Source organism: Castor canadensis, chromosome 4 (assembly GCF_047511655.1).
Source record: "Castor canadensis chromosome 4, mCasCan1.hap1v2, whole genome shotgun sequence".
NCBI lineage: Eukaryota > Metazoa > Chordata > Mammalia > Rodentia > Castoridae > Castor > Castor canadensis.
The window spans coordinates 26,201,369-26,212,432 of NC_133389.1; the positions used below are offsets into that span (position 1 = coordinate 26,201,369).

The window sequence follows — 11,064 nt, forward strand, 5'->3', positions numbered from 1 at the left end:
CCCCTTACTTCCTGTCAAGAAGCCAGGGTCCAATGATTATCAACCAGTTCAAGGCTTGTGCCAGGTGAACAAGGTAACAGAGACCATTCATCCAGTTGTCCCCAATCTGTACACTCTGCTGAGTTTGATTCCACCCACCACCAAGGTGTTCACATGTCTGGACCTTAAGGACACCTGCTTGCAACTGGTGGAGGTCAGCCAGCCACTGTTTGCATTTGAATGGGAGGACCCTGACACAGGAACTAAAGGACAACTGACCTGGACTAGGCTCCCACACGGCTTCTAAACCTCCCCCACTATCTTTGGGGAGGCCTTGGCTCAGGACCTACAGAGCTGCTGACCAAAAGACTGCACCATCCTCCAGTATGTAGATGACATACTCCTGGTGGGCCCCGCACTGGAGGCATGCAAACCCAGAACAGAGGAGCTACTCCAACTCTTACAGGAAGCAGGATACAAGGTCTCACTAAAGAAAGCACAGATCTGCCAACAGGAGGTCATATACCTGGGGTATAACTTGAGCTGAGGTAAAATAAAGCTGGGAACCAGGAGAAAAGAGGTGATCTTCCAGTACCCGCGCCCAGAGTCCTGGAGGCAACTGACAGAGTGTCTGGGTGCTGTGGGCTTCTGCCACCTATGGATCCCTAGAGTCTCGGCTACTGCTGGGCCACTCTACGTGGCACTAAAGGGGGACCCCACAGGACCATTACACTGGGGCCTTGATCAAGAGGATGCACTCCAAAAACTTAAACAGCACCTGGGTAAGTCACCAGCCTTGGCTCTCCCAGATGTCACTCGCCCCTTCTACCTCTACGTCCATGAGAAGGGAGGCATAGGATTAGATGTCCTGACCCAACCCCTGGGGTCATGGATACAACTGGTAGCCCATCTGTCCAAGAAGCTAGACCCTATGGTCTCAGGCTAGCCCCCATACCTCCGGGCATTGGCAGCGACAGTCCTCTAAATGCAAGAAGTAGATAAACTGACTCTGGGACAATGCATCACGCTCTGGGTCCCCCACCAAGTAACTTCTCTGCTCAACGGCACCACCAGTTGGTGGATGACAGGGAATGAGTGACCAGATACCAGGCTTTATTGGGTGAAAACCCCTGGATAAGAGTCAAAGCAGTGAGGACTCTCAATCCGGCCACATATTTACCAGAAGAGGAGGGGGAACCCCTCCACTTCCGTGAGTTGGTTTTAGACAAGGTCTTCTCTTCCTGGCCTGACCTAGTGGACACCGCTATTCCTAACGCTGACCTGGAGTTCTTCACTGATGGAAGTTGGAGCCTATAAGGAGGATACAGGACTAGGTATGCAGTGACCACAGTCACACAAGTTGTGGAACATGAATGGCTGCCAGACCATTGGTCAGCCCAATGGGCAGAATTATACGCCCTTACCCGAGCCCTCTGCGGGAAGACAGCCAGTATCTACACTGACTCAAGTTATGCCTTTGCTACTTTACATATCCATGGGGCCATTGACAAAGATAAAGGCCTACTGACATCTGGAGGTAAGGAGATTAAAAACAGCCAGCAAATCTTGCAACTGTTAGAGGCAGTTTGGAAGCCCCGAGCCATTGCAGTCATCCCCTGTCCGGCCCATACTAACCAACCAGACAAGATCAGCCAGGGAAATGGACTAGCAGATAGAGCGGTAAAGGAAGCATCCCTCTTGATAGAAGTCCAAGAAGAAGCTGCTACTTCAGCCAAAATATGTTTTGCCCTCTCTGCCCTCCCAGACCGGCCAGAGTACAGCCCACAAGAAAGAGAACAGGCCCATAAAACAGGGGCAAAAGAAAACTCAAAAGGCTGGTTCATCACCCTGGAGGAAAGGATCCTAATACCAGAAGAGGCAGCCGGAGGCCTGGTAAGGCTGGCACACAACATCACCCATTAGGGCAAAACCTCCCTACAGAGACTGTTAGAAAAAATATCTGGCCATTCCTTGATTGGCGACTCTAACTCAGTTGGCGAGCAAGGCTTGCCTGCGCTGTGCCCAACACAACCCAGGACAGGGGCCCAAGTCCCTGCTACTTGTCCAGAAGAAGGGAGTCTACCCATTCTAACACCTGGAGAAGGAGTTCACTGAGATCCAACCAAGGAAAACTTATCAGTACCTTCTGGTGGTGGTCTGTACTCTTACAGGCTGGGTGGAAGCATTTCCTACCGGCACAGAAAAGGCTGCAGAGGTACCGAGAGCACTAGCCAAGGAAATCATTCCCTGGTTCAGGGTACCTAGCAGCATCAAGTCAGACAATTAGCCTGCTTTTGTCAGTCAGGTGATCAAAGGAATATCTTGTGGAGTTGGCCTGACCTGGGACTTGTATACCCAGTATCACCCCCAATCATCAGGCCGAGAGGAGAAGATGAACAGAACTATTAAAACAGCATTGGCAAAACAATGTCAAGAAACAGGGCTGCCTTGGCCAGATGTATTGCCTTTGGCCCTGTTCAAGATGCACACCCAGAAAATGCAGCCTCACCCCTTTTGAAGTCCTATATGCATGGCCACCACCACTAATACCTGGGCAGGCTGGAGACCTTCAAGAGTATGGGAAGATCGGCCTCCACAGATTCCTAAGAGGCTTAGTACACGCCTCTAGGGAGATTGCTCAACACCTAGGGCACCCAGAGCCTGCCTCCTGACCCTTGAGCCTTTACAGCGTGGAGCCCAGCAGACTGGGTTTGGGTCAAAACCCCAGTTAGAAGGAGCCTAGACCCCCCATGGGAGGGACCTTACCAAGTCATTCTAACCACTCCTTCAGCTCTTAAGTTTACAGGACTAAAGCCATGGATCTATTGCACACATACCAAGCCAGCAGAGGATCCAGACCAGGGTGGAGGTCTTGAGCCAACCCAGACCAGCCATTAAAACTGACCTTGACCTGAGGAAGCTCCAATGAGGCATCAGACAGACCTACTGATCCTACTGACAACTGTGATCATAATGACTGACTCATAAGTGAGGCCTCCAGGCCCTACTGGGATCCTCCATAAGCTAGTATGAGAGGTCAGACTCTTGGAAGGACAAGAGGGAACAACATTAATTAACCTCACTACTTGTGTTTTGTCGGGCCCTTGTGTTGTCTCCTTTAGGTAGTGCCTAGGCTCGGAAGTCAGAACAATAGCTCACTTAGGGCCCACCACCCTGGTTTGCTCTGGCCAAGTCAAAGATCGCTTATCCAATGTGTATGGCTGAATACCATGGACCTGGAATGACTGAGGGGACCCTTATGGTCCTTTTTACAATACTGGTCATGTGTTGATTTTGCCTCCTCGGTGGCCCCCACCAAAGGCCAGGGTGTCAGTATTCAGAAGCTATCCTGAAGCAACTACAACAAAGAGGAGCAAGCCAGGGAACAAGGTGAAGGAAAAGGAGACCTTTTCCAGTTAACAATAGATAAACCCCAACGGTGGGGACATAGGGTCTTTGGACTGGGATGGTTCCTCAAACGTAACTGGGAAAGTCAAGTGGTCTTAAAGACCCTTAGACTTGAGATTAAAGCAGCAAATCACTCTCTCCCAGTCAGTAAAGCCAACTCTCTGGACCCCTGGGCGCACGGACAGATCTTCCCGCTCTCCTTGGATGGGACTAATTGGCCCCTGCCACACCCTGACACCCTTCTCATCAAGATGATGGCCCCAGCAAACAGTAGTCATCAACTAATACAGCAAGCAAACCCTGAACTTGGTAGAGACTGTTGGATTTGTCTGAGGGCCAGCCAAGTGTCATATGCTGGGGTGGGCCTGCCTAACATATCCGAAATACATAGGCTAGGCCTGGACAACTCTACTCAGCATGACAATACCTGCCTCACAGGCATGGCTGTCCAAATAAATCGAGAAACTAAATGCTCTGGCAAAGGGAAAAGTTGCACTAATTTGCTAAAAAGGAGCCAAGGTGCCCCACAGAACTTACTTTGCCTGCCAGAACGGGATCCATACCTGTTATGAGGGGGAGGGCGATTGGGGGGGTGGGGAGGATGGGAGGGAACGGAACTATGCCTTAGTTTTCCTAGTCCCAGACCTGGACACACTTCCTGGGACTGAAGTTGCTTAGTATTTGAATCAGCAGACTGACGGTTGGATCCACTTCCGGCGGGACCCCATCCTCGTCCCAGTACTTCTGGGAGCCGCCCTGGCAGGAGCAATGGCTACAGGGGCTACTACCATTGATCTCCAGCAAGTCCAGCATAGCCAGCTATCTAAACAAATCTGTGAGGATTCATGATCAGTACAACAGAGTATTGTCACCCTGCAAAATCAGTTAGACTCACTAGCAGCCGTGGTCTTGCAAAACCGCTAGGGCTTAGACCTTATTACTGAGGAAAAAGGGGGAATTTGTGCATTTCTAGGGGAAGAATGTTGCTTCTATTCAAACCAGTCGGGGATAATGAGAGAAAATGCTCACCAGTTGCTAAAAAGAATCAAGACAAGAAACCGGGAAACATTTTGGAGTATGGGGTGGAGGAACTGGACCCCATAGGTAGCCCCACTGTGGGCCCACTTTCTGTGCTTTTCTTACTACTGCTCCTAGGGCCTTGTGTAATGAACCTCCTCGACAGTTTCATTCGCAACCGGATGGGCGCTGTTAAATTATAGTTAGTGAGACAGTACCAAAGATTGCCACTAGATGACTACCCCGAAACGGTCATAAGGAATTATGATGGAAAAGAGGAGGGAATAAGAAAACCCGGAGAAAGATCAAAGCCAGGAGAAAGGATCAGAGACCGGTAAAGCCCTTCCCCCTTGCTGGGCCCCTGCATCCAGCTATCCCGCTAGAAACTGCGGATGGCCTTCATCCACAAGTGTGCTGACATGATATATTGTTACTACAATGCTAACTGCCGCGTCTGCTTCTGCACTCCCTGCTTGCTTGCTGCTGCTTTTCTAGATATAAAAACCCCAACCACCTTGAGTTCGGGGTCATTTTGGAGATATCCAGGTGCTGGCCTGCTGGTGTAATTGATAAGAACTGCCCCTTGCCACCATTCTGCAGCCTGAGCCACAGCTGGTCTCATCCCTTGCAAAACAAAGCCCACTGTCCCTTATCTCCTGCCACCCTTTGCCTGCCCCTAGCCCTTGCTTCGGCAGCTGGTCTCATCCCTTGCAGAACAAATCCCCACTGTCCCTTATCTCCTGCCACCTCCCTTTGCCTCTCCCTAGCCCTTGCTTTCTCCCAAATGCTGCTTAAGGCCAGACCCACCGAGAGCAGCTGCTGCGCCATTTTTTTCTTCTCAGCCAGCCAGCCTGCTTATTAAACTTTGGATATGAGATACCTCTCATGAGCCTCCTTTGTATGCGGTGTGCAGCGTTTTCCTAACAGTAATAAACTTCCTTTCCTCCATCTACCTGGGTTTGAGTCTTATTCTCGCTGGTATGGTGATTTTCCCACAACAAAAGAATTATTTTTACATAAGCTGAATGAAAGAGTGACCTGCAAGAAAGACCTGGCTGAAGACTAGAACGGAGTGAGAAGGTGATACAATGGACGCAGGTAAAGTTGGAAACAACAGGTGGGAGGTAGGGGTGGAAGACTGATTATTTTTACCAAGGTAAGGCACACAGACTGCACACGTCCCATTGAAACAAGCAGAAGGTGAGAGTGATTTCGAATGGAGAAATGAATGAGACCTGATCCAGGTGGAATTTTGGGAGAAGTACCTGCTAACCTCTCTCTAAACGCAGCCAAATGTACGGAATCATCTTCCAAGATGGCGGCGCTTTCGTGGAGGCAGTGATTAGGACGCTGCCACGGGTCGCCTAGGAACGTACGGAGTTGGTTCCTTTATGGACTCAGATTCCAAGATGACGGCGTCTATGTGGAAGTCATGAAGTAGAGGCGACCATATTGCCTGAAACGTCAAGGAATTGCAAGCAAAGGTGGCGGCGCCCTCGGGAAAGCGACTTTATAGGCGCGGCCATGCTTCCCACGAACGTACGGACCCCACTGCCTTACGGACTGCTAGCCAAGATGGCGGCGCCCAAGTGACATACGGGGCTGTGGGTGGGCGACGTACTGGTTCGCGGCTGAGCCGTCGTACTGAGCATGCGGAATAGGAGTACGGTGCCCGGGAGGCGCCAGCACTAGCGGAAGTAGCTGTGGGCGCCTTTACAACCGCCGCGGGGTTTGTGCTGCTTTGGGGTCTCTGTGTGGGGTTGCCAGGGGAGCGGAGCATGGTGAGTACCTGGCCCCGGAGGCTGGGGCGGTGGCGGGAGGTGGGGCTGTGGCTGGTGTCTTGGCAGGCGCAGGGTCTGAGGTGAGCGCGGACCCGCGTCTGTGGGCCTGGGGGGTCTGTGGAGAGCACGGTGGCGTCGGGGCAGTCGGTTGGGACTTGTGTGCAGGGGCGCTGTGGCAGGCGCGGGGTGGGTGGAGCCGTGTGCAGGGCCTGTGGGTGACAGCCGGCCCCGCGGGGAGTGCAGCAGGGAGCCTGTCGGGGTTTGCGGGTGAGCCGTCCGTTGGTGGGGAGTCTGGGACGTGCAGTGATGGGGTCCGCGGGGAGCGTGCGGGGCCGGCGGCCGACGCGGGTGTCCCGCCGTCGCGGTGTTCCTCAGGAGGGCGAGGGCTCGGACCCCGAACCTCCCGACGCCGCGGAGGACAGCAAGTCGGAGAACGGAGAGAACGCGCCCATCTACTGCATCTGCCGCAAGCCCGACATCAACTGCTTCATGATGTGAGCGCGGGCGAGGGTGGCGAGGGCGGGCCGGGCCGGGGCGCGCCCCTCACCTCTCCTCCGGCCCTCCGCAGCGGCTGCGACAACTGCAACGAATGGTTCCACGGGGACTGCATCCGGATCACCGAGAAGATGGCCAAGGCCATCCGCGAGTGGTACTGTCGGGAGTGCCGAGGTGAGGCTGCGACCGCGGGGACATGGGAGGAGGGCTCCGGGACGAGCTGCCATCCGCTCTGCCCTGGGGGGCAGTGAGGGAGAGGAGGAGAGAGAAGATCTGGGACCGTGCAGTCCCCCATGCCAACCCACCCCGGGCCACCCTTCGCCCCACAGAGAAGGACCCGAAGCTGGAGATACGCTATCGGCACAAAAAGTCACGGGAGCGAGATGGCAGCGAGCGGGACGGCAGTGAGCCCCGGGATGAGGGTGGAGGGCGCAAGAGGCCTGTCCCCGATCCAGACCTGCAGCGCCGGGCAGGGTCAGGGACAGGGGTTGGGGCCATGCTTGCTCGGGGCTCTGCTTCGCCCCACAAATCCTCTCCGCAGCCCTTGGTGGCCACACCTAGCCAGGTGAGTGGCTGCTGTGCTTGGGCGAGTAAAGTCCAGTCTTGGGCCCTACAGGATTCTTGATTTCTATTCTGGGCACCATCTGTCCTAGCATCACCAGCAGCAACAGCAGATCAAAAGGTCAGCCCGCATGTGTGGTGAGTGTGAGGCCTGCCGGCGCACAGAGGACTGTGGCCACTGTGACTTCTGTCGTGACATGAAGAAGTTTGGGGGCCCCAATAAGATTCGGCAGAAGTGCCGGCTGCGGCAGTGTCAGCTGCGGGCCCGGGTGAGTATGGACAAAACTGGGCAGAGTCAGGTAGGGAATATGACTGGGAGTCCAGGTAGGGATGTTTGTGGCTAGAAATGGGGGGTGGGGCGGGGGGGAAGGTGGGGTAGAGCCCAGTTGTGCCCAGACAGGTGGCAAGGATCTAACGTGTTCAGGTGAATGCCACATGAACAAGAATGCTGGGGTGGCAGGAGACCTGTCCCCCAGCCCTGGTGGGGCCAGGTGTCTGCAAGCGGTCAAGCACGTCAGGGTTTAAGAGGCAGGGTGAGCATGTCCTGGTGGTGAGGGATAGGGATGATAGGTGGGTAGGGATAGGGCAGAGCCACTGTCTCTTAGGGGGACTGACCTGTGCTTTCTTCCCACACAGGAATCATACAAGTACTTCCCTTCCTCGGTGAGTCCAGCCCCCCAGGGCAGGGCAGGGCATATGGGCAGAGCAGTCAGGGCCAGTCCTGAGCTTCTGCCCTACAGCTCTCGCCAGTGACGCCCTCAGAGTCCTTGCCAAGGCCCCGCCGGCCACCACCCACTCAACAGCAACCACAGCCATCCCAGAAGCTGGGACGCATCCGTGAAGATGAAGGGTCAGTGGTGTCATCAGTAGTCAAGGAGCCACCTGAAGCTACAGTCACACCTGAGCCACTCTCAGACGAGGACCTACCACTGGACCCTGACCTGTATCAGGACTTCTGTGCAGGGGCCTTTGATGACCATGGCCTAGTAAGCAGCAGGAGCCTCCTAGGGCAGGGGGGATAACGGTTATAGGAACAGAGAACCCTATGAGGAGAGAAGACACAGAGGGTTATAAGCAGTTTGAGTAGATGATGGGGTTGTCATGAGTCAGGCATCTGGGTCAGTACATGCCCTGCTTGCAGCCCTGGATGAGTGACACAGAAGAGTCCCCCTTTCTGGACCCTGCACTACGGAAGAGGGCAGTGAAAGTGAAGCATGTGAAGCGTCGGGAGAAGAAGTCTGAGAAGAAGGTGATAGAGAGGGTAAAGTGCATGTGGGGAGGTGGGGGTAAGGGGCAGGGGAGGGAGGGAGAAGCTGAATGGGGCAAGAGCCAGAAAGGTTCAGAATGGAGGGAGAGACGGGCTGAGGTTGACTTCATTCCACCCTGACCTGACATATCTTGCCCAACAGAAGGAGGAGAGATACAAGCGGCATCGACAGAAGCAGAAACACAAGGACAAATGGAAACACCCTGAGAGAGCTGATGCCAAGGACCCTGCATCACTACCGCAGTGCCTGGGGCCTGGCTGTGTGCGCGCTGCCCAGCCCAGCTCCAAGTATTGCTCAGATGACTGTGGCATGAAGTTGGCAGCCAAGTGAGTCTTTCTTGGGGGAGTCAGGAAGTAGAGAGTAGAGACCTTTGTATATCTATCAGTCACCTACACACCATTTGGTCAACCACTCATCTTTCTACATAACCATTTACCCCCACCCCCGTCGATCCATCTATCCACTATTTAGTCAGTATCTGCTCTCCTACTATTCAACCATTCAATTTTAACCTTTTCACCACCCATCCATGTGCTATCCTTTGATCACGCCACTTACTGGTTTTGTTGCTTCCCTGCCTGCACCCTACCCACTGCTTCCCTGCAGCCGCATCTATGAGATCCTCCCCCAGCGTATCCAGCAATGGCAGCAGAGCCCCTGCATTGCTGAAGAGCACGGCAAGAAGCTGCTTGAACGCATTCGTCGTGAGCAGCAGAGTGCCCGCACGCGCCTGCAGGAAATGGAGCGCAGATTCCATGAGCTTGAGGCCATCATTCTGCGTGCTAAGCAGCAGGCTGTGCGTGAGGATGAGGAGGTGAGGAAGCAGGGTCACAGCAGGGCAGGGCCCAGTGCCTGGTCCTTCCTGCCCACCTCATACATTCCACTCCATGCAGAGCAACGAAAATGACAGTGATGACACAGACCTGCAGATCTTCTGTGTCTCCTGTGGGCACCCCATCAACCCACGTGTTGCCTTGCGCCATATGGAGCGCTGCTATGCCAAGGTCAGGGTGTTAGCTTGAGGGGATGGATGTTGTGGGAATGTCAGTATTGTTTGGGTGGTGTCTTGGGAGGGCATACAGCACACATCCACAGTTCCTTCCATTTGTGCTTATCCCTCCCAGTATGAGAGCCAGACCTCCTTTGGATCCATGTACCCCACACGCATTGAAGGGTGAGTGAGGGTGCCACATGGGATTAGAGAAGGTGGGGGGGAGGATTAGGGTAGGGTCAGAAATGGAATATTGTGGAAATTTGGCAAGAAATGGACATGGGCCTTTGAGGTGGTCAAGGAGCCATCTAAGGCTACAGCTTTGGGCCTGGGTAAACATGGACTCTCCCATCCCCTTCTCTACTCCAAATCCCCAGGGCCACACGACTCTTCTGTGATGTCTACAATCCTCAAAGTAAAACATACTGTAAGCGGCTCCAGGTGCTATGTCCTGAGCACTCACGGGACCCCAAAGTAAGGTTTTCCTTCAACTTCCCCCCCACTGTGCTCCTCCCTGCCTCATACTTCACATCCATCTCTCCCTTCCTCAGTTCCCTTTCTTCCTTCTCTTTTTCCTAACAGTTTCTATTTCCTTCCCATCCCTGTCTGATCAACTCACATTCCTTCCCTTTTTTCTGCCTTTTCATTCTCCCTTGAACTTTACCCTGTTTTCCCTTCTTCCTCCTCCCTCACCACCCCTAATCATCTCCCAACCTGACCTTGCAGGTGCCAGCTGATGAGGTGTGTGGGTGCCCCCTTGTTCGTGATGTCTTTGAGCTCACAGGTGACTTCTGCCGCCTGCCCAAGCGCCAGTGTAATCGCCACTATTGCTGGGAGAAGCTGCGGAGGGCTGAAGTGGATTTGGAGCGTGTGCGGGTGGTAGGTTTTGATGCTGAATGTAGCCAGGATCAGATGGCCTTCAGGAACTACTTCTCACAGCTCCTTCTACTCCCTTGGCAGTGGTACAAGCTGGATGAGCTGTTTGAGCAGGAGCGCAATGTTCGCACAGCCATGACAAACCGGGCAGGGTTACTGGCCCTGATGCTGCACCAGACAATCCAGCATGACCCGCTCACTACCGACCTGCGCTCCACTGCTGACCGCTGAGCTTCACCAGCCCAGAACCTGCATTCCAGTTGGGAGAGTGGTCCTGGATCCTCCAGTTGACCGTTCCTCCATTCATCTGTTTCTTCCACTGCCCCTGAGTTTTCTCCCTGTGCCTATCCATTTTTTGACTGCCCATCTGCCCTTACCAGAGGGTCTCAGAATTTTCCTGTCCTTGTTTGTCTCTCTGTCTCCGATCTCTGTGCCTGGGTGGGACTGTGGAGTCTACTCACCCTTGTCCTCCCCCCTCCCCTGGGTTTTGTTAATAAAATTTTGAAGAACGAAGATAAGTCCCGATGGTTTCACTCTGCTCCAGCTGCAACTTTGGTTCTGACTCCTGGAAGAGGGGCTGGGGTGCAGGTGAGGCTGTGCGTACAGTTGACCCCCTCTGAGAGCATGGCCCGCCGAGTACAGCCCAACAACCTGTATGCTGTAGTGTCTGGTCAGCGCTTCCCTGCCT

General features: G+C 54.0%; 1 protein-coding gene across 3 annotated transcripts; it reads left to right on the forward strand.

The window, feature by feature from the left end:
• The first annotated feature begins 6,034 nt into the window (after window positions 1-6,034).
• On the forward strand, window positions 6,035-10,894 carry Cxxc1 (CXXC finger protein 1). Of its 3 annotated transcripts, none has more exons than XM_020178181.2 (15): window positions 6,035-6,185; window positions 6,561-6,679; window positions 6,754-6,854; window positions 7,010-7,245; window positions 7,334-7,510; window positions 7,878-7,904; window positions 7,982-8,227; window positions 8,383-8,502; window positions 8,651-8,835; window positions 9,116-9,323; window positions 9,403-9,513; window positions 9,634-9,683; window positions 9,878-9,974; window positions 10,227-10,379; window positions 10,461-10,894. In XM_020178181.2, exons 1-15 carry the CDS (start codon window positions 6,183-6,185, stop codon window positions 10,605-10,607), a joined length of 1,980 nt encoding a protein of 659 aa, XP_020033770.1. In that variant the 5' UTR covers window positions 6,035-6,182; the 3' UTR covers window positions 10,608-10,894. The 3 variants fall into 3 exon arrangements, with proteins under 3 accessions (XP_020033770.1, XP_073925937.1, XP_020033769.2); XM_074069836.1 differs by having other exon boundaries at window positions 10,227-10,284; XM_020178180.2 differs by having other exon boundaries at window positions 8,383-8,490.
• The last annotated feature ends 170 nt before the right edge of the window (window positions 10,895-11,064 follow it).

Coding starts and splice junctions, on each gene's coding strand:
- Cxxc1 (XM_020178181.2), top strand. Junction 9,684..9,877: donor TACCCCACACGCATTGAAGG/GTGAGTGAGGGT, acceptor CCAAATCCCCAG/GGCCACACGACTCTTCTGTG. Junction 10,380..10,460: donor ATTTGGAGCGTGTGCGGGTG/GTAGGTTTTGAT, acceptor CTCCCTTGGCAG/TGGTACAAGCTGGATGAGCT.